Consider the following 21,952-nt stretch of genomic DNA (forward strand, 5'->3'; position numbering starts at 1 on the left):
TGCTGGTCATGATGGCCAGTGCTGGGCTAGGAGCCCCGTCCGGGTCTCCCGCGTGGGTGGCAGGGCCTCCTCTGCCTTTCTCAGGCCGTTAGCAGAGCGGGATCAGAGTGGAGCCAGAGTCCACATGGGACACCGGCCCCAGCACCAGACTTTTCTGAACCTAAAAGCACCTTTCTCTTCCTTAGCCTGTGAGCAGCACCAGCTCCGAGGAGCCTGTGTGTGAGCATCCTGTCAGCGCTGCCGGCTCCAGCGCAGGTGCCCGCGGCGCTACGGGCGGTCTGAAAGGTGCAAGATGCCGGATGTGGGCACGGCACGCTGCGGCACGTCCAGCGAGTGGGTGATGACGCAGGGGCTGGATGCATCCAGGAGCGCAGAAACAACTAAGGCAACAGACTCTTTATTTAATGTGGCTTAAAATACATCAAAATCAAGTCCCTGGCTGTTGTGAATACCAAAAGTAGACAAAAACAAAAACAAAAACAAAAACAAAAACCAAAAAACCAAAAAAAGCTGTCAGCACAACTTTAAACAATCTAGATGGCCAGGCCATAAGGAAGAGAAGCCCCTCCCCCAGGCAGGTGCCTGGCTGTCCCTGGGGCGGCCACCTTTGTGCGGTGCAAGATGGGAGAGCTGGAGCAGCTCTATTGGCCTCCTGGTGAGCTCTCGGTGGCCACCTGGTTGGGAGTGGGGGAGGCAGGCGTAGGTTAAATAAGCATCTTTACAGAAGTAACATTCTCTTACAGAAAGTGCCTGAGCTAAGCCCATGGTCCAAAAACCTCATGGAAAACAAACAAATCAAAGTGCGGCTGACACCGCTGAGTCTAGGTCACGTGACGCACTCCGCTGGACTCACACACGAAGCTGAGTCATACACGAAGCGCTCAGCTGGACAAGGTCCGGACACAAGTTACTGCTGGCGGCGCCAAGGGCTCTGGGCTCCGAGCCTCACCTGCTGTGGTCCCCTGGAGGGAAAGCTCACAACGTAAGAAACCAACACAGCTCTTGGTCCTAAATCTGAGGTCACAGGCATGGAAGCCACCGGGTGAGGAAGGCACTGGCTATCACTCAAGGATAGGCCACCTCCCTTGCCTCTGGTCCAGGTTCCAGGCCAATGTGGGCGGCACCTGGGTACCTGGGCTGACTTTGGAAAGCAGAGCAAGCGGAGCAGCTGGAGAGACAGGTACGATTTGGTCAATGGAGAGGAAGAGAAGGGGTCGCCATCTAGACTGGCCTAGATGCCTGCAAATGGGTGGAGTGGAGCAAAGGCTCTCCCCTACCTGAGGCCCACATTCCTGAGCTGGGAAGCCTAGTGAGAGCCACCTGCCCCCTGCAGCTTCCCATCCCCCCACCCTGGAATCCAATAGCCCCACCCCTGGGCTATGCGAGGTAGCTGAAGTGAGGCAAGCCAGGATGGAGGCCACCGTAGGCCTCTTGGCTTTCAAGGGTGCAGGCAGCTACCTGCCTCCTTCCTGCACCCTGGCGCCTAGCCACACCTTCCATGGGCTTGGCGGTTCTTGTACCTCAGTCTGGCACAGGGGCTGAGGGAAGGGGAAAGCCTCCCTGAGCAGGAGGCGGCAGAGGCCATTCCCAGTGAAGGCATTCAGAAGAGACACAATCTCGGGCAACACTCACAGGGGGTGGGATTCAGCCCAGGGTGGCACGTGGACTCACTGCTTGCACTGTGGCGGGGGCATTTCGAGGTGAACTAAAGATATGCCAGGGATTAGCAGCAGCAATGGCGTGCCATTCACCTGCCAGCTGGCCTCAGCCATACGTAGCTTGGGCGTACTTGCGGGTCTCATGAACCCTGTTATGTGAGGGATCCAAGTTAAAGGCTGAGCGTGGACTGTGGAAGATGAAGGAATAGCAGGACAACAAAACAGCTTCAAAGAAATACTGCAAGAAGCAAACCCCAAGCACCCTACGCAGCCAGTCTGGGGCTCTCCCTGAGCCCAGCTGGAGACGTGGCGCTGTCCCTCGAGGCCAGCAGAGCCCTCCCTCCTGAGCCAGTACTCAAATGCTCTGCACAGACTGGCCAGTGCCAGCAGAGCAGCGGTGTGCAGCACACAGAGGCCGCCCCGGGAGCCACCGTGCAGAGCTCTGCAGCTCTGTCAGCCGCTGAGTCTCAGGCCTCACCTGTCAGACAGCAGCAGCTCCCGCATGGGCAGAACAAGAATCCCAAAGAAGGCTACTTCTTGGGCACAGAGGTACCAGGGACGAGAACCAGGGAAACCCCAAGGATTGCAGTTAGGTGGAGTGGGGGGCAGGAAGCAGAAACTGACCCATACAGCAAACGAGCAGCTGGTCCTGGGGACCAGCAACGCACTGCACGGGGACAACAGTGACGGGAACCGGGCGGCCTCCCGGGATTGAGGCCCGCAGGCAAGCTGGCGGCAAAGCCATCAGACGCCTCTTCTCTCTGAACAGACAACCTGATCTCACCAAACAGAAACCTCAGCACCAAGGCGGCCGAGGAGCCATGGCGAGGGGGGGGAGGGCAGGACACTGGAGCCAGGCACGCAGGGACCACTGCTACAGCACCCCTCTTCCTCAGAGGGTCCTCAATACAAACCGTCACGTGCAACAAAACAAAACGAAACGAACACCTTCAGAAGGAATCCTTTGGATGATCTTGTCACTCACTGTGCGGGCTGGAGAGGCACCTGTGAATGGTAAGGCTACTGAGAAGCATCACTGGCCTGGTCCTGGCATCACCAGAGGGCGGGGGAAGCAGCGCCCACGGGGCTCCTGACCAGCGAGCGCATCATCCCACCAGAAACACTCCTGCCCCTGCTCGAGGCAGGAGAGCAGCCCAATCACTAGCTCCCAGTGCCTGCCAAGGCCACGCCTGGGCATCCCCTCTCCAAGTCAAGAGAAGCAATGGCGCCTCTGGGGGAGGCTAGGAGAGCCCAGCTACCCAAGAGAAGTGCGGTCAAGGCTGGGTGTGTATCACCTGTCAGGAGCTCTGAAGGGCCGGGAGGGGTCTCAGCCTCAAAGCAGGCAGGGAAAGCTCAAGGAACTCGTCCTGCAGGTCACTGCGATGGCAGTGCAGACGCCGTCTCCTCCGTAAGACTTCAGCTCACAAGGGAGCCGCTGGCTTCATCTGTCCATCGTCACCCCCGATGCAAGCCCACAGTACACTTAGAGACACAAATGTGTGAGGCCTTGCATGTGTGCCATATGCATGTAAAACTGACCCACAAAATCCAAGACTGCAGAGGGTCAGGTGCCAGCCAGGTCAGAACATCCTGGCCTCAGCACCGGACTGCTTAGCATGGGAGCCTGGGCTGGGCCAGGCCTGGCTGGGCTGCCTGCTCCCTTCCTGGCACACCCCAGCACCAAGCTCTCTAGGCAGTGGCAGTGGTGGGCTCCTGGGGCCCTGTCTGGCCTGATGCCTCTGTGCTGGGTGCACCTGCGCAGCAGGAAGCGTCTGTGGCCCTTGGAGAGTTGGGTACTTGAGCCCCGGGGCCCTCGACACCCTGCTCCTTGGAGGTGGTGGCGGGCTCTGGCCTCCGCTCAGGACCGCTGTCGGAGACGGGGCCCTGGCCACCGGCACTCAGGTCCTGCACCCTCTTGTTCAGGTCATTGCGCTCTGTCTGCAGTGCCCGGCACAGCTTCTCCAGCCGCTGGATTTTCACCTGCAGGCCTTCCAGCTCTTTGTCCCGGAGTGTTTTCTAGGGGGAAAAACGGGATCTTCAGTGCCATCCTGTCAATCTCCCCATCAGCACCACCTGGTAGCAAACACTTCCCCAAGGTTGGGAGCAGACCAGAGTCTATAAAGTCAGTCCCTTCTAATATCAGAGCTAGTTTATGTCACAACTTGGCTGTCAACTGGCAGCAGTGAGGTGCAGAGAAGGGACCCGGCTTGGAGAGCAGACAATGTATTCCAGATGACCTTGGCAAAGTACTAGCTTTTCAGCCTATCTCATCTGTAAAACAGGACTGCTAACACAACCTCAGGTCTCAAGAGAGTGCTCAATGAACTGGCCTATGTACAACACTTAGTGAGGTCTGGCTTGCAGCTGCTGCTCCAGTGTCATTTCCTGTTCCCGCACTGCCAGCCACGAAATCTCAAATTATCTAGGCTGCCTTGCGTGCAAAGTGTGCCTCTCGCTGCTCCCCGCCTGCTGCTGTCGCTTTCTGCCTCTCCATTCCCGTTTTCCACTTGTTCCCTTTGCTTCCACTGCACAGCCGTGAGGGGAGAGTGCTGGCACTGCTTTTACTTGGATAGTGTGTCTGAGTCCCGGCTCTACTTCACTCCAGGCACATTGCCGAGGGGCACAGAAAGGCCTGATACGTGGTAGCTGCGCACGCAGACCCCTGCCTCCGATCCGACAGGACTCACCTCCTCAGCCATCTCAAGCAGGGCCTTGTTGCTGCTCTCCCACCGGGAACGGTACATGGTGGTCTCTTTCTCCAGCTTCTTGATCTTCTTTGTCATCTGGGTTATGAGACAGATGGGAGGAAATGGTGAGAGCTGGGCTGCTGGCACAGCCACATCTCAGAGGTGGGGAACAACCCCAAAGTGCAAGGCATTTCAGGGCCCAGTTATAATGCCTTCTGGGCCGCCTTGTCACCTGGAAGTCTCTAATGTCCACTATCAATAACAAGAAATGACCAGACTTGGGGCTGGCACTGTGGCATTCAGCCACTGCTGGAGATGCCTGCAGCCCTATGGGCACTGGTTTGAGTCCTGGCTGCTCTGCTTGCGATATAGTTCCATTAATGCGCCTGGGAAAGCAGTGGAAGATGGCCCAGTTTGAAACCCTACCACCCATGTGGGAGATGTGGATGAAGTTCTTGGCTCCTGGCTTAGCCTGGCCCAGTCCTGGCTGAGCCCTGGTTGTTACCACCTGGGAAGCAAAACAGCAGAGCGAAGATCTCACTCCAACTCTGCCTTTCAAATAAAATAAGTCTTAAAAAACAAAAACAAACAAAAAAAAATGAAAGAACCCAATCTGCTCCACCTCAGTCATGTCTTTAAGAAAAAGAACAAATGACGAGACTGCCAGGCAAAGGCGGAGCCAGGAGGGCGCGCACAGAGGAAGGCTGTGATGGCGCCCAGTGGCCCATCTTTGCTATCAATCTCAGCTGCTGGGAACAGCTCCTGGGGAGGCACACTGGGTGGGGGCTTCCCCAAGGCAGGCACAGGGTTTGATCTGATGAAGCAGCTTGCATCCGGGGAGCCACAGCTGGCCAAAGCTTCCTTACCTTTTCCATTTCCTGTTTGAATGTGGTGAACACCTCGCTGCTTTTGGAAAGAGTGTTCTGGAACTCCTCAAACTTCTCTGTGTATAGGGCAAGCTGCGTGAGAAAGAGGCCCGCGGTAAGACTGGGCTTCTCTGGAAGGCACTTCTGGTCAACACACTCAGACCTCCTGGGCACTACGACCCAACAATTCTACTGAGATCCATTTTCCCTTACAACTAAACCAGAACTATATATCTGGAAAGATATAAGCCAAAATGCTAAGCCTGGGAAGCAGAATTTAAGGTGACATGTTTTGCTTGTCTATTTATTTTCAAATTTTTCTTCCAGAATCAAGTAAAATTTGTGTGATAAGAAACAACCATTCTAGGCCAGTGCCGCGGCTCAATAGGCTAATCCTCCGCCTAGCAGCGCTGGCACACCGGGTTTGAGTCCCGGTTGCCCCTCTTCCAGACCAGCTCTCTGCTGTGGCCCGGGAAGGCAGTGGAGGATGGCCCAAGTTCTTGGGCCCTGCACCCGCATGGGAGACCAGGAGGAAGCACCTGGCTCCTGCCATCGGATCAGTGCAGTGCACCGGCTGTGGCAGCCATTGGAGGGTGAACCAACAGCAAAAGGAAGACCTTTCTCTCTGTCTCTCTCTCTCACTGTCCACTCTGTCTGTCAAAAAACAAAAACAAAAAACAAAAAACAAAAAAAGAAAGAAAGAAAGAAAGAAAACCATTCTGTCCCCATCTCCTCAAAATCAAACACTCCGCCTCTGAGCACAGCAGAAAGACCCCTGGGCTCATCTCACCACCTGGTCCCAGGTGCTGGGCAGGTCCAGAGAGAACAGACTCACCAAGGTCACAGATCAGATGGGCAGGGCCAGGCCTAGAATGAGGGCCCCATTTCATCCCCCCAGGAAGGGACCCAGTGAGGGGTCCTGACCCTGTGGCCCAGGGTCAGGTTCATGGTCTCACCTGCTGCTTCAGGTGGGTCTCCTGTTGCTTCATCAGCTCGCACATCCTCTGGGACTCCACGGCCTCCTTCAGGAGCTATTTCCAAGACAGGAGCCCAGACCCTGTCAGAAGCCCCCAGGGGCTGTGTTTGGCCTTTTTAAGCCACAAGCATTGGACCCACCGAGGCTTCCTCTGACTGATGTCTAAGGAAGCAGTGCCTGGTCTGGCCAGGCAGCCACCTCTCCCCATCCACACAGACTTGACTCTGAGCCAAAGCAGAGCCCAGCCCACCTCCTGCCCTCCCGCCGCAGCCCCGGGGCCCGGGCCTCACAAAGTCCTTCTCCCGCTGGTGCCGCTCCTCTGCCTCCTTCAGCATCTCCTGGGCCTGCTGGAGCTTGGCGTCCACCAGCTGCTGCTGCAGATCCTTGTGTTTGAAGACTTTGTCGATGTGCTGCAGCAAAGACAGCGGAGAGGCGGGCTCGTCAGCACCCCCCTTTCTCTCTCTCTCTTTTTTTTTTTTTTTTTTTTTTTTTTATTTTTGACAGGCAGAGTGGACAGTGAGAGAGAGAGACAGAGAGAAAGGTCTTCCTTTGCCGTTGGTTCACCCTCCAATGGCCGCCGCGGCCGGCGCGCTGCGGCCGGCGCACCGCGCCGATCCGATGGCAGGAGCCAGGAGCCAGGTGCTTTTCCTGGTCTCCCATGGGGTGCAGGGCCCAAGCACCTGGGCCATCCTCCACTGCACTCCCTGGCCACAGCAGAGGGCTGGCCTGGAAGAGGGGCAACCGGGACAGAATCCGGCGCCCCGACCGGGACTAGAACCCGGTGTGCCGGCGCCGCTAGGCGGAGGATTAGCCTAGTGAGCCGCGGCGCCGGCTCCCCCCCTTTCTCTTGAGGCGCCATCCGCAGAGGCCAGAACAGCTGGCCCAGCCTCCCAGCTCAATCTGACATGCTGGATCCCCACGTACACCACAGGCCGTGGGCTCCAACTCCTTTCACCTCATTCCTCGTCCAGAGTCTGACGGGGGTGGAAACAGGAGTTTATGGAGGGAATCAGCACCCGGAGCGCCACGTGGTAAATGCACTCCTACCTCTGGCCCCACAGCTCGTCACTCTACGTGGCCGGCAGCCCTCAGTTTTGTGCTCCCTGACTCCCTAACAAAAGCGCGAAGGTAGGACAACGATGACACCTCTGAACACAACATCCTGGCTCAGGGGGCAGAGGCGGCCAAGCCTCTAAGCAAAGTCTGTACACCTGCAGCCCCAGGAATGGCTGTTGTGACCGCTGGAAGGGCCTGGCGCCCTGGACCAGTGAGAGGGCCGGGAAGGTGAGGGACTCCAGTGCCACTTCAGAGATGAAACCTCACGACTTACTGGAATAAGGGATGCAAGAATCTGATTTACTTTTGGATGGCAAAAGGAAGGTGCTTCGAAGACAGGGCCAGGTAAAAACACGGGAGTCCCGGTCACCTGTGATCTCAGGTTCAGACAGAAAGGGGGCATCTGAATCCGTCATGGGAGGGTTGTAAAGCAGCAGCAGCAAGCCCTGGTAGGCCCGTACTGCTCCTCCACAGGCAGCACCACGTCCTTGCCTCAGGAGGCTGGGGGAGAGGGCCCTCACTCTTCAAGTCACCACTCTGGTGGCCCAGGAAGCCTCTATGTCTCGGTGCTGGCCGACAAGACTCAGACCGAGTTCTCAAAACAAATGTGTCACAAGCAGCCTTACCCAGAGGACGAAGCGCAGGAAGGGAAGGAGTGGATTAGGGAAGTGCCCTCCCGGCCCCGCACACGTTTGCCACTCGGGTCTGTGGGGCCCAAGAGGGCACACCCAGAGCACACACGCTGCCAGACCTGTGAGGGGGCAGCGTGTCTCCTTTCTCTCGAGGAACCAGTGACCCAGAACTGCTGAGCGACTGGCATCGGGGACCCAAAGATTCGAGAGCAGCCAACATCTGCCCCTTTAAGTGGCAGGAGTGGCAGAGCAGCAGGGTATCAATCAGTGGACCCTGGAGTCCTTCATGACCCCGAGTACAGGCTCTACCCTGTAATTCCAAATTCTGCGAAGTTCTGAAAACTGAAATGGGCATAAGCCGGGAGCCAAACCTGACCTGCACCACCCTCAAGCTATTTCTAGTCTAGTGAGCACGCGCAAGTGTCAAGCATGGACCGTACGTGTCTGACTCGGAGGGGCTGCTCCGAGGCTCTGCTGGGAGCACGGGTACACGTCCACTCTAACACCTGGGCAGCTCTCATTCCGGTTGTTTGGGTCAGGCACCGCGGGCCTGGGGCTCAGTGGCTGCCAGCGAGTCTCCTCCCGACACCTCGCCCCCCCTCAGGAGGAACGACACTGCTCTCCTCCCGAGGGAGAAGGCGGAGTGCCCTGAAGCCTGAGGGCGGTCCTGGCGCCTGGCACGCCCCGGGAGCTCGGTCGCCCGCGCCGGCCGCTGCCCAGGGCAGCCTCACCTCTTCTCGCAGCTCGTACTGCTCAATCAGCTTCTTGAGCCGCTCGGCCAGCTCCATGTTCTCCTGGCGCAGCTTGGAGTTGCGCTCGTTGTGCTGCTCCATCTGCAGCTGAATGTCGTTGAGCGTCATCTGGAAGTGTGACGTCACCTCCTTGCGCTTCTCCTCCTCCTCTCGGGCTCGCTGCACACCTTCTTCCTGGGCAGAGAAGTCGGCCCCCAGCGCAATCACCCACTGCTCCCCAGCCAGCCTCGCAAAGTGCTCCCGACTAGTCCACATGTGGACTCTGCCCATACAGCGAGGAGCCAGGCTCTAGGGTGTTGTGCAGCGGGGGCTCCCAAAGGACCCCTTTTTACATCGGGCGACATCAAGTGAGAGCCCCAGAAATGTAGGCACACAAGTAAATGCCATTTTGAAGCAGTCTGGATCTCCTGAAGCCAATTCTTCCAATTTCAGATTAAGAATTCTTATTTCCTTTTTAGTGTTTACTTATTTGTTTTCATCTACTTGAAAGGTAGAGAGAGACAGACAGTGATCTTCCATCTGCTGGTTCACTCCCCAAACGTTCACACAGCCAAGGGCTGGGCCAGGCCAAAGCCAGCAGCCAAGAATTCCAAGTCTCCCACACAGGTGGCAAAGACCTGAGGAACTGAGCCATCACTTGCTGCCTCTCAGTACACACAAGCCGGACGCTGGATCAGCAGAGCCACGGGGACTCAAACCAGCACTCCATGATACGGGATGCAGTTATCCTAAGCAGCGACTTAACCTGCTGTGTCACAGCACCCGTATTCTATCTTGCCTGTGACCTGGAGACCAAGCTGTTAACATTCTGTCCCACCCATGACTGGCAAGGCTGTGTCCCCTTATTGGAAGGCAATCTGGCAAAAATTTATTAAAATCTGCATACTCTTTGATCCAGCCATTTCACTTCTGAGATTCATCCTACATATAAATTCTGTACAACTGGTCAGGGACACACATATAAAAAGAATTCTCACTGTGGCTCTATATGTAACAGTGAAAAATTGGAAACAACCCTAAAATACCTTAACCAGTACGCTGACAAAACGCAGTGTATCCAAACCATGACACTGTAAAAAGAATGAGGGGATGCATTTGGTGCAGCAGTTAGGATGCTGCTTGGACCCCTGCATTCTGTCAGACCTGGGCTCAAGTCCCGGCTCCACTCTCCATTCCGGCTTCCTGCTAATGTGCACCCTGGGAGGCAGGGTGATGGCCCAAACACCTGAGTCCCTGCCACCCCCACAGGAGACCCAGCTGGAATCCTGGGCTCCTGGCTTTGCCCAGCCTGGGCTGTCGCAGGCATCTGGGAGAGTGAACCAGTTGATGGCAGCTCCCTCTTTCTCTCTGCCTCTTGAATAGATAAAAAGAATGGAGTGTGGGGGGACGCACCCCTAGTATACTGAGGCCACTGCATTGTGGGTTCTCTTAGCAGCTTGGCCTTTACCTTAATATAAGTACATGTGAAACGGTTCCAGCTGTCCTAAGGCAGGGCATTACTGGGAGAAGTAGGGGAAAGGCTACCAAAGACAAGCGGAAGTGGGGGAGACCGGAGTGGTCCGTGGCCTACCTTGAGCGAGCGGTTGTGCCGCTGCAGCTCCCGGCACAGGCTCTCGAGCTTGCTGCGGGCCAGGATGGCCTTGCTGTGCTCGCCACGCAGGTGGTCCTTCTCCTGCACCAGCTGGCTCTGCTTCTTCTGCAGCAGCTTCATCTGCTTCTGCGAGTTCCGGTGCTCCTCGAGCTATGGCAGGACGGCAGGTGAGCACCTGTGGGGGCCCTGCATGGCTCCCGCGTCTGCTGGGCACAGCTGAGCTCCACCCCTGCGCTGCCCTGTGTGGACTCCACCCTGGCTGCAGGAACAGCAGTTCAGGCACTGCCTACTTCACAGTCACTCCTCCCTGTATCTCCAGAGGCCCCAACTCAGGGATGCAGAAATGGACACTCACTCGGACAAGCATGGTCATTCAGGCAGCAGATCCCAGCTCAAGACACTCAGACCACTGCAGGGCCCCAACTCTGGACACTCAAGCCGTAGGATGAGACCACCCACTCACCCTGTCGTGTGCCCATTAACAGACCTCCTGACAGGAGGTATTCATCACTCCTGCAAGACAATGCCAGCATCTTTCCAGCATTCTTGGCCATTTCCGTATGGACAATCCTTGAGCCCCAGGCCTCTCAATCCTGAATCTCTCCCATAACCCACCGCTCTCCCCAGCTCCACTCCCCTTCCACAATCCTAGCCAGTCCTTTACAGAGTATAATGCAGCCAACATAAGTAATTCAGTGGCCACATCACACTAAAAAAGTAAATAGGTGAAATTAACTTTTAAAATATATTTAATGCAATACCCAGAATATGACACTTCAACACTGAATCAAGGTGAAAAACTGAGATGTGGGGCTGGCGTTGTGGCGTAGAGGGTAAAGCCGCCACCTGCAGTGCCGGCATCCCATGTGGATGACAGCTGGAGTCATCCTGGCTGCTTCACTTGCGATCCAGCTCTCTGCTGTGGCCTGGGAAAGCAGTAAAGATGGCCCAAGTCCTTGGGCCCCTGCACTCATGTGGGAGATCTGGAAGAAGCTCCTGGCTCCTGATCAGCACAGCTCTGGCTGTTGCAGCCAGCTGGGGAATGAACCAGTGGATGCAAGACCTCTCTCTCTCTGCCCCTCCTCTCTGTGTAACTCTGCCTTTCAAGTAAGTAAATAAATAAATCTTTAAAGGTCTCTGCAATCCGGTGTCTCTTACATTACAGTATATCCACATTCAGATTAGTCCGTCGAGAAGCTAACGTCCACAGCCCTAGACAGTGCAGTTCTAGATTCTGTCCTTACAGGGAGCTGTGTCTGTCTGTCATCTCACTTCCTGGGAGCCCAGCCAGGACCACTGCCACCTCTCTCTGGCTAATTCCCACTGGCATCTGTGGTTTCCAGAAAGTCTTACCCCGGGGGATCTCCGATTCTTTGACCTAACCACCCTTTCAATCTCATTCAACTCTCCTTTAAATAGCTGCTTATTTAAAAGTTTAGGTTTCTTTTTCTTTTTCTTTTTTTTTTTTTGACAGGCAGAGTTAGACAGTGAGAGAGAGAGACAGAGAGAAAGGTCTTCCTTCCGTTGGTTCACCCCCCAAAATGGTTGCTATGGCCGGCGCACTGCGCCGATCCGAAGCCAGGAGCCAGGTGCTTCCTCCTGGTCTCCCATGCGGGTGCAGGGCCCAAGCACTTGGGCATCCTCCACTGCCTTCCTGGGCCACAGCAGACAGCTGGACTGGAAGAGGAGCAACCAGGACAGAATCCGGCGCCCCAACCAGGACTAGAACCTGGGGTGCCGGCACCGCAGGCGGAGGATTAGCTTAGTGAGCCGCGGCACCGGCCTCTTTTTTTTTAAAGATTGTTTTATTTATTTGAAAAGCAGAGTGAGAGAGGCAGAGACAGGTAGAAAAAGATCTTCCATCTACGAGCTCACACCCCAAATGGCTAATAATGGTCAGGGCTGTTCCAGGCCAAAGCCAGGCACTCCATTCGGCTTTCCCACATAGGTGCAAGGATCCAAGGACTTGGGCCATCTGCTGCTGCTTTCCCAGGTACATCAGCAGGGAGCTGCTTCAGAACCCTTTCTCAACCTTGGTAACGCACTCCCTGCCGACTTGGCATCAGCACCAGAGCAATTCTGCTAGAAAAATCTCCCTTTACATCCAAGACCATCAATTTCAGGACGCCCTCCACTGCCCCGCAGCCCCGCCCCATTTCTCATGCTAGCCATACTGCTTTTCCACACCACTGTACTGTCCTCCCCCTCACACCTTCCCCACCCCAGGGCAGCCCACCTTTCCTACTTCTCTGGGAACAGGAGAAAGCAGAGGAGCAGAGGCCCAGGTTACCAGCACACGTCCTCGTCTGCAGTCACGTGAACTGAGCAGTGCTGACACCAAGGCTGTGCCCTTCCTTGTGTGGGGGGCCTGTCTCCCCTGTCTACTCAGCACATTTGCCAGCTCGTGCATCAGCAACTGATCCCGGTCATTCTGAAAGGCTGGTTAACCTTTCTTATAGCTCCTCATTATTTAAGCTTTGTAAGAATCCCCCTGGGGGCCGGTGCTGTGGCAAAGTGGGTTAAAGCCCAAGCCTGCAGTACTGGCATCTCATATGGGTGCTGGGTTGAGTCCTGGCTGCTCCACTTTATGATCCAGCTCCTTGCTAATGTACCTGGGAGGGGGCCGACGCTGTGGCACAGCAGGTTAATGCCCTGGCGTGAAGCGCCAGCATCCCATATGGGCACCAGTTCGAGACCTGGCTGCTCTACTTCTGATCCAGCTTGCTGCTATGGCCTGGGAAAGCAAAAGATGGCCCAAGTCCTTGGGCCCCTGCACCCACGTGTGAGACCCGAAAGAAGCTCCTGGCTAGAAGTGGGGCAGCACAGAGAACCACCTATGGTTTCTGCCATGAGACAAACGTCACGGGGGAAAAGGGAGGCAGTGATGAGAACTGCCCTGTGACACAAGGAAGGATTATCAAAGGCAGGCACTGCGGCACAGCCGATAAAGCAACCATGGGACACCCTGCACCCTACAGTGGGGCGCCTGGTTCCGGTCCCTGCTCCTCCAGTTCTGATTGAGCTTCCTGCGAATGTGCATCCTAGGAGGTGGCTCAAGTGCCGGGAGACCTGGAAGGAGTTCTGCGTCCTGGCTTCAGCTTGGCCCTCCCCTGGCTGTTGTAGCAATCTGTGGGAGGGAACCAAGGAATCAAAGACCTCTCTCTCTGCTTTCCAAGTGGATGAAAAAATAAACAAACATTAAAAAAGTGGCCAGCGTTGTGGCACAGCAAGTTCAGTTCACTGCTTGCAACACCTGCATCCCATATTGGAGTGCTGATCTGAGTCCCAGCTATTCTGCTTCCAATCCAGCTTCCAGCTGATGCCACTGCTGGGAGGCAGCAGGTGATAGCCCAACCTGCTCCCTTGTCAGTGTCCCTGGCTTAGCTCTCCCTGTCGCCTGTGTGGGGGAACCACATGGAGTTCTGGGCTCCTGGCTTCAGCCTGGCCCAGACTTGGCTGTTGCAGCCATCTGCAGAGTGAATGAACTGATGTCTCTCCCTGTCTGTTGCTCTGCCTTGCAAAAAATTAAAAAAGAATGATCAAGCAGCCAGGGCTAATTTTGTTCTGTGTGATAATAGTGTTGGGTACCTCGGTACTTTGGGGAGATCATACAGAAGTCCGCAGGGCAAGATCACATGGTTTCTGGGACTTGGGCCAGGAACTAGGGCTCTACTACCTGGGGAACTATTATTTGAGAAATTTCGTTCAAGGAACGTGCGGATTTTCTTTCACTGTCAGTCCTGAAGAGGCCAGCTGGGAACTGACTGCCCGTTTAACACTTGGAGAAAAGGTTCGGAGAAAGGTTGGACATGAATTAAGCCCCCCACCTTCCTCTGCATGCCCACCCCCATGCCAGGTGGCCTGCGGCTTTCCCGAGGCAGGGAGGGTGCCAAGGCAGGGGGCGACTGACCAGTTCCGCATACTTCTTGCACAGAGCCGCCAGCTTCTCCTCTGGGGTGCTCAGCGTGTTCAGTGTCTGCATCAGCAGCGTGATCTCCTTTCCTGCAAAGCACAGGCAGCAAAGGCATGCACTCCACGCACTCCCGTCCAGGGCAGCCCCTCCCGGCCGGCTCCGGACTCTTTAAGGCGGCCCTCCCCCATCTTTATTTACATTTTGCTGGTTCAACTGCCTGCCTGCACCGCTGTAGCAGCTTCTCCATGGGGGTGGGATCAACTCAATCCTGCTTATCACCGCGGCCTCAGTGCTGTCCAGAGAGCCAGCGCAGCACGTGTCCCACAGATGCTTACCAAAACCTCTTGGAATTCCTTCGGGGGGGGGGGGGCACCACTGGTGGGAGAAAAGCTTGTCTGCCTCCCAGCAGATAAAAGGTATCCCACCTGCAAATTCAGGGCTACCGTTTCAATGCAAAGTGGGGCCTTCCCAGAGAAGCAGGATCCGAAAAGGTCTCCTGGCCTCCGTGCGAAATCTATAGCCCTGTGTACGAGGCAGCCAAACAGGGAACCTTATAATGAAGAGACCTTCAATGTGTGTTCCCATGATTCTTTAAAAAAGTTCCTCTTTCAATTAGGGTGACAAGTGCTGGGGGCGGGGGAGGGGCGGCGAGACAGGGACTAGGACATGAGTCCAATGTCATCTAACCCAGATTCTTAACAGACACGAACTCTGCTGTCAAAAAACCGTCTCTGCCACTTCCCCACTGCCTGTGCCCAGTGGGGGGCCTTTCCCCAGGGGCTGCTGACCAGGCTCCAGGCTGCTCAGCCTGCGGAGGCCCGAAGACACCAGCACAGAGATGCCAATCACTGGCACACAGGCCAAACCCGGCTCATGCATGGGTTTTGTTTGGTTTCTACTACTGAAATCTACAGATTTCACCAGACTCTTGATTTCTGGCTTTTCTTAACAGAAAATAAAATTCCAGCTGCACCCAGTCTGAGGTTCAACACGCTCTCAACTGACGAGCTGGCAGCAGGCACAGTGCAGAGCACCCAAGGAACAAGGCTGCAGTCCACCCTGGGCAGAAAGCAGGCCCTCCCTCGGTCCTGGCTTACACAGACGTTTGCGTTTGCAACTTTGGCCTAGCCCAATCCTCTCCTTGTAGAGAACTGGAAACTATTGCCCAGGGCGGGGAAAGGACATGCCCAAGGTCACACAGCAGGGACGAAGCGGTGTGGGCAGGTACAGAGCCCATCCAAACCTCTCCGCTTTGTCCATGAGGGGTCAGGCTCCATTTCACTTGCTCCCAACCTGAACGACTCCGGCCTGTGGCTGGAATACCCTGCGCTTTGAATCAACCAGGGAGACTCCCTGCTGCACAGCCCAAGGAATGTCAGGTGCAAAGCCCTCCCCACAGCCCCCCGCAGCTGCCCTCTGCTCACCCAGACCCTTGGCCTTCTTCTTTTCCTGTGGCCTCCGGTGGTCTCGGTCTCCGACCTCATCGCTCGTCCGGATCTCTTCCGTGCCCGGCTCTGCCTTGGAGGTCTCCTTCTCGCCATTGACTACTGGGGTGCCCGGCTCCGGCTCCCCATTCCTTGCCACATAGGCGCGAGACTTCTCTGCATCTTCAGGTTCAGGGGGCTCACCCTGGACCCCATCCTCACCCGGGGCCCCCTGGTTGTTGTCCACACAGTATGTACTGAGTATGTCTTCCAACTGGCGGCTCAGCTCCTCAGAGACATCACAGAGCGCCCCAGGCTGAGCAGTTTTGGCTTGAGCCCCTAGGGCAGGAGAGGACGAGAGGCAGTGACAGACGGCAAGGTTAGACCACCACCTGGGATAGTGAGCCCAGCAAGCCTCACCGGTTCAGGTTTAAGGTTGCCCCAGCTTACTTAATTCTCGCAACCTCCCCAATACAGTTTGTTCAAGCATAAAATAAGTACGTACGGCACCTGGGACTGCCATGTCGCAGGAGGCAGGCAACTCAATGTTTCGTCCATTCCCCTCCCTCTAAAAGCCCCCGCTTGCTATGCAAGCAGCTCCAGAAATGCCTCGACAACGAACCAAGGGCAGTGACCCACACTGGTGACCGAGGTCCTTCGGATGGAACCCGGCGTCACTGGCTGAGGCCTCAGGTGCCGGCCACCTGCGAGAAGCCTGCAAGGGCCTCCCCTCCCCAGAGCCTGGGATGCTCCACATCCCCGCTGCCTCCTCCCTGGGCCGGGCCGCGAACTCCTCCCCCAGGCGGCTGGAAACGCAGAGCTGGCACACACCCTCCGGCCTCCCGGGAGCCTGGCTGCTGGCACCTTCGGCTTCTCGGGCGGGGGCCGGCCGGCCGGGCCGCCCCTGGGCTCCCTCCGCTCCTGCTTCCGGCTGTCCCGGGCTGCTTTTGGGGTTGGGCTGTTTGGCAGCCCCGTTCTTTTTGTCTTGATTCTTCATTGTGCGCTGCCACCTTAGGTTGGGATTGGATCCTTGAGAAACACAGTTGCTATTTTCCACAGAATTCTTCGCAGCCTGGATCAGAAATCACAGCCCAGGCGCACCTTCAACGGAGGGAGCCAACGGTTCTCCCGCTGTCCGGCCGGTCAGGGGGCCTGGCGCACCCCGGCGGGTTTCCGGGGCGCTGCTCCTGGAGCGGGTGAGGAGAGAGGCCTCCTTGTTCCCCCCGAAGCCACTTCCCGGCCCCACACGGCCCCTCACGGCAGGCCCGGCGCGGGATTGGCTCCCGGCCGCAGACTGACGTGGCGGGACGCTCGACTCCGACCCCTCCCCCCGCGCCCCAGGTCCCACGTGGGCTCCCGCGCCCGCGCGCACGCAGCCACCCACGCCCCGCGCGCCCTCCAGTCGCGCGCATGCGCACAGCGTCACCCCGACTCCCCCCACCCCCGCCGCCGCCCACGCGCAGAAATCGGAGCAATTTCCCCGCTGGCCGAAAGTGTCCAGGTCTGCAGGCCCTCACCGTCCGTCGTCCCGCCGCTGGGCTCACCTCACGGGCGACGTGCGACCGCGTCCCCAGCGCTGGCCTCGCACCGGAAACCCTGGGTAACCGCTGCCGGCAGAGCCGCCTGTCCGAGCCACAGCCAATTAGTAGCCGGCGCTGGCGCGGAGCTTGCCGGGAGCCGGGAGCGAAGGCGGCCTCCAAGGCGGGTGCATCGGGAGGGCGGGGACAGGAGCGGACTACACGTCCCACCATGCATCGGTCGACACAACTCCCAGGATGCTCTCGTCCTCAGAGCCGCGGACTCCGGAGGGCTGGGGAGCCGGTGGTTCTGAGCAAACCTCCACGTCAACCTCGCCGGTGTCGTGCAGAAGCCCTGTGCGGCCCAGCCTCACTGCGCCCGCGTGCCTCGGTCCACACTCCGTCAGTCCGGGGACTCCGGAGAGGCCTGGGCTGGGAGGCAGGCCTGTGTTCCAGGTCCGACTTCATCCCTAGGTGCCACGCGACTGGACGTTCTTTTCTCTCCCTGCCTCGATTTCCTTATTCTGACGCAGGCTTTCAGTGACCGTAGCGGTTCTCTGAGCACACCCCGTGTGCTTCCCTGGTCTCTTAAAAGCCCTGGCCTCCTAGCTGCTGGAGATAAGTACTATTTGTCATTCCCATTTAACGGAAGAGGGCTGTAAGGCTCGCGTTAGACAGCTCGCCCACGGTCACAGATGCTGGGTTCGAGCAGTGGTTCAGAACCTGACTACTCCGCTACCCTGCCTTTTACTCAGAAGAAATAATCACCATTGCAGGCGTTCTCCAAGAGCCCGGGTAACTTGTGAAAGGTAGTTACCCCCCCCCCCCAATAAGCTCGGCAGTCCCGCAGGAAGGGGCAGAGGGGTCCCTGCAGGGGTGTTTGACCTCAGGCCCATTCCTGAAACTTCTTCGTCCCATTTTGTACAAAGTCCTTGTGGTACTAGGGCTAAAACTGAAAAGGCCAGATTTTTCTCCAAAGGTGGGATCACAATTTTTTAAAAAGATTTATTTATTTATTTGAAAGGCAGAGTTACACAGAGAGGAGAGGCAGAGAGAGAGAGAGGTCTTCCATCCGCTGGGTCACTCCCCAATTGGCCGCAACCGCCAGAGCTGCGCCGATCCGAAGCCAGGAGCCAGGTGCTAGGAGCTTCTTCCAGGTCTCCCACTGGGTGCGGAGGCCAAGGACTTGGGCCATCCTCCAGTGCCTCCCCAGGCCATAGCAGAGAGCTGGATTGGAAATGGAGCAGCTAGGAGGTCTTGAACTGGCGCCCATGTGGGATGGCGGCACTGCAGGCACCAGCCCCGAGGTCACAATTCTTTATCACCGCTGCTTATAGACGTTGGAATAAAACCCAGTACTCTTTGCACCTGGAATCTGAAGAGCCTACGTGGTTTGGCTTTTGCCTCTTCCATCCAATCTTGGGTTTTTTGCTCCAACTCTACTTTTATGATTCACAGGGTTTCTCAGGTTTTTGCAGATGCTTGCTATTTTTCTTCCAAAGTGCACTTATGGCAAAAATAAACAACAAACTTGAGAGCCATCTCAAAGAGCACATCAAAACCCTCCCAGTGCTCTGCCACTGTTGCAGCTCCCTAGTGTTAACCAGATTAGTCCCGAGTCCTGAACTTACTGTTTGCTGCCAAGTCAGTGAGCTTTGCGATGACCGTTGGATAAATGCTCGAGTCCCCAAGCCCACCATCGGGCTGGGGCTACAGGATGTAGTAACTTGTAGATTTACCAGGCAACACTGAAGGCACTGTCGCCTGATAGCATGACAGAATGAGGCTCAGACAGTGGAGCGTGGCCTGAGTGCTGGGCCTCTGCACCTGATGTGGGGTAAATAAGAAGTTAGTTTAGGACTGAGCTGGAAGTCAGAAGCCCTCATGTTAATCCTATCCTGTCAGTCAAATGCCCTCTTGCCTGGGATGCATCTGTTTCATCCGGGACCTAAGAAGACACCATGGGCCGGCGCCGAGGCTCACTAGGCTAATCCTCCGCCTTGCGGCGCCGGCACACCGGGTTCTAGTCCCGGTCGGGGCACCGGATTCTGTCCCGGTTGCCCCTCTTCCAGGCCAGCTCTCTGCTGTGGCCCGGGAGTGCAGTGGAGGATGGCCCAAGTGCTTGGGCCCTGCACCCCATGGGAGACCAGGAAAAGCACCTGGCTCCTGCCATCAGAACAGCGCGGTGCACTGGCCACAGCGCGCTGGCCGCGGGGGCCATTGGAGGGTGAACCAACGGCAAAGGAAGACCTTTCTCTCTGTCTCTCTCTCTCATTGTCCACTCTGCCTGTAAAAAAAAAAAAAAAAAAAAAAAAAAGACACCATGAAAATACGGATATTGAGCTCCATGTGGAATTTGTGGGGGCGCCATGAAATTCCTAGGTAGCTTCATGCCTGGAGAGGCATCACCTGGAACTCACAAAGGAGACCAACAACTGGGAGAGGGGCTCTTCCACGACAGACCACAGCTGTAGGGACTGCCAGGTGCCCTCTCTCCCCTCCCCCACCCCTTTTCCTGTCAGGTAAATCTGATGGTGTGTCTCTGGCGCAACCCATGCTCATCTCTGTTCACTTTCTCACCTTTTAAATAAATGTTACCACTTTGTACACTTTATTTGTGCCAGCACTTGGAATGTGTATCTGTGCATGAGTAAGAAAATTAATGGAGGCAGGTGCTGTGGCGCAGCGGGTTAACGCCCTGACCTGAAGCGCTGGCATCCCATACGGGCGCCGGTTTAAGTCCCGGCTGCTCCACTTCTGATCCAGCTCTCTGCTGTGGCCTGGGAAAGCAGAAGATGGCTCAAGTCCTTGGGCCCCTGCACCCATGTGGGAGACCAGGAAGAAGCTCCTGGCTCCTGATGGGCGCAGCTCCAGCTGTTGCGGCCAATTGGGGAGTGAACCAGTGGATGGAAGACCCCCCTCCCCCGCCTCTCCTCTCTCTGTGTAACTCTGCCTTTCAAATAAATAAATCTTTAAAAAAGATTAATGGAATAAAAAAATTAATGCTTCCCTTACCCACATCACACACATAGGAAACCTGGGTGCCCCAGCTGTTGTGGCCATTTGGGGAGTCATCCTGCAGATGGGGGACGTTGATCTCTCCTGTATAATTCTGCCTGTGAAATAAATCTAAACAACAACCTGAGGCTCAGAAAGGTTTGGGAGCCAGGTCTCTTGAAACCCAAGGCTTTATCTATAGAAAAGCAGGTTGGTGTAGCAGGTGAAGCTGCCACTTGTGATGCCAGCATCAAATATATTGCAGTGCCAGTTGAAGTCTTCACTGTTCCACTTCTGATCCAGCTTCCTGGTAATCCGCCTGGGAAAGCAACTGAAGATGGCCTAAATGCTTGGTCTCCTTCCACCCATGTGGGAGACCTGTATGGAGCTTTTGGTTTATGACTTCAACCTGGTCCCACCTAAGCTATTGTAGCCATTTGGGGAATGACACAGCATACAGAAAATTTCTGCTTTCCAAATCTTAAATTGGGGCCAGTGCTATGGCACAGCGGATAAAGTCACTGCCTGCAGTGTTGGCTTCCCATATGGGCGCCGATATGAGTCCCAACCGCTCCACTTCTGATCCAGTTCTCTGCCATGGCCTGGGAAAGCAGAAGATGGCCCAAGTCCTTGGTCCCCTGCACCCACATGGGAGACCCGGAAGAAACTCCTGGCTCCAGATCAGCTCCAGCTCTGGCTGTTGAGACCATTTGGGGAGTGAACCAGCGGATGGAAGACTTCTCTCTCTGCCTCTGCCTCTCTAACTCTCAAATAAATAAATAAATAAATAAATAAAAAACCTTGAAATTTCCTGAGGCAACATATAAATCAAGCCTTGATGGATTTCCATAGGAAGTGTTCCAGGCAGATAAAGAACTTAATAACCAAGCAAAGGTATGCATGGGGGTGGAGCTTGCAGCAGGAAGGGTCAATGCTAGTTTACAAGGGCCAGCTGGGTATTATGAGTAGGCCAAAGAATCAGAACATTTGATAGAAATATGGATTTAAGTTACCTTTTGCTGGGGTCAGTGGTGTGGTGTAGAAGGTTAAGCCTCTGCCTGCGTTGCCAGCATCCCACATGTGTGTCTGTCAGGACTGCTCCTCTTCCAATCCTCTGCTAGTAGCCTGGGAAAGCAGTGGATGGCCCAAGTGCCTGGGCCCCTGCACCCATGTAGGAGACCTGGATGGAGCTCCTCCTGGTTCCTGACTTTGAATTGGTCCAGCTCCAGCTGTAGTGACCATTTGGGGAGTGAACCAGCAGATGAAGACCTCTCTCATCTGTAACTCTGCCTCTCATTCCCTCCCTCACTCCCTCCCTTTCTCTCTGTTCACTCCTCAATTGGCCACAATGGCCGGAGCTGTGCTGATCCAAAGCCAGGAGCCAGGAGCTTCCTCCGGGTCTCCCACAGGGGTGAAGGAGCCCAAGGACTTGGGCCATCCTCTATTGCTTTCCCAGGCCACAGCAGAGAGCTGGATCAGATTGTGGAGCAGCCAGGACTCGAACTGGTGCCCACATGGGATGCTGGAGCTTCAGGCCAGGGCATTAACCCACTGCACCACAGCGCCGGCTCCAAATAAATCAATCTTTTAAAAAAAGTTACCTTTTGCTTTGCTATAATCACCTACTAGACTTGGGGGTAACTGGCAGTGATGGTGCGTGTACTAGAGAGCAGCTCTTGCAGACCATTGCCAAGCAGAAACTCAGGCCTCATGGTTCCAGGTAGTTATTTTAAAAGTGCATTTTTTTAAAAAAATATTGGCAACCAATTAAAACTTTATACTGCCAACCAAAACCTTCCTTGTGGGTTCAATTTTTGATTGCTTTTCCAAAAAATTCCTAAGTTTTGCTTTAGGAATTGACCTAAACTGAAAGTGTTATCTGT

The 21,952-nt window shown here is 55.8% G+C and overlaps 1 protein-coding gene across 6 annotated transcripts; it reads right to left on the minus strand.

The window, feature by feature from the left end:
• Positions 1-381: 381 nt before the first annotated feature.
• TXLNA (taxilin alpha) lies at positions 382-17,267 on the minus strand. Of its 6 annotated transcripts, none has more exons than XM_008273771.5 (11): positions 17,100-17,267; positions 16,387-16,742; positions 15,556-15,894; positions 14,129-14,220; positions 10,198-10,368; positions 8,607-8,801; positions 6,478-6,597; positions 6,168-6,242; positions 5,212-5,304; positions 4,346-4,441; positions 382-3,674 (listed from the first exon to the last, which is right to left on the minus strand). In XM_008273771.5, exons 2-11 carry the CDS (start codon positions 16,550-16,552, stop codon positions 3,348-3,350), a joined length of 1,674 nt encoding a protein of 557 aa, XP_008271993.3. In that variant the 5' UTR covers positions 16,553-16,742; positions 17,100-17,267; the 3' UTR covers positions 382-3,347. The 6 variants fall into 6 exon arrangements, with proteins under 6 accessions (XP_008271993.3, XP_008271995.3, XP_069934946.2 ...); XM_008273773.5 differs by having other exon boundaries at positions 16,420-16,742; positions 17,100-17,252; XM_070078845.2 differs by having other exon boundaries at positions 16,420-16,742; positions 17,073-17,227.
• Positions 17,268-21,952: the final 4,685 nt, after the last annotated feature.

This window comes from Oryctolagus cuniculus, chromosome 7, assembly GCF_051225735.1.
Source record: "Oryctolagus cuniculus isolate XC-2025 breed Fujian yellow rabbit chromosome 7, ASM5122573v1, whole genome shotgun sequence".
Taxonomy (NCBI): domain Eukaryota; kingdom Metazoa; phylum Chordata; class Mammalia; order Lagomorpha; family Leporidae; genus Oryctolagus; species Oryctolagus cuniculus.

Coding starts and splice junctions, on each gene's coding strand:
- TXLNA (XM_008273771.5), bottom strand. CDS start 16,552: ATGAAGAATCAAGACAAAAAGAACGGGGCTGCCAAACAGCCCAACCCC. Junction 4,442..5,211: donor TCAAACAGGAAATGGAAAAG/GTAAGGAAGCTT, acceptor CTCATAACCCAG/ATGACAAAGAAGATCAAGAA. Junction 3,675..4,345: donor TGCTTGAGATGGCTGAGGAG/GTGAGTCCTGTC, acceptor TTTTCCCCCTAG/AAAACACTCCGGGACAAAGA.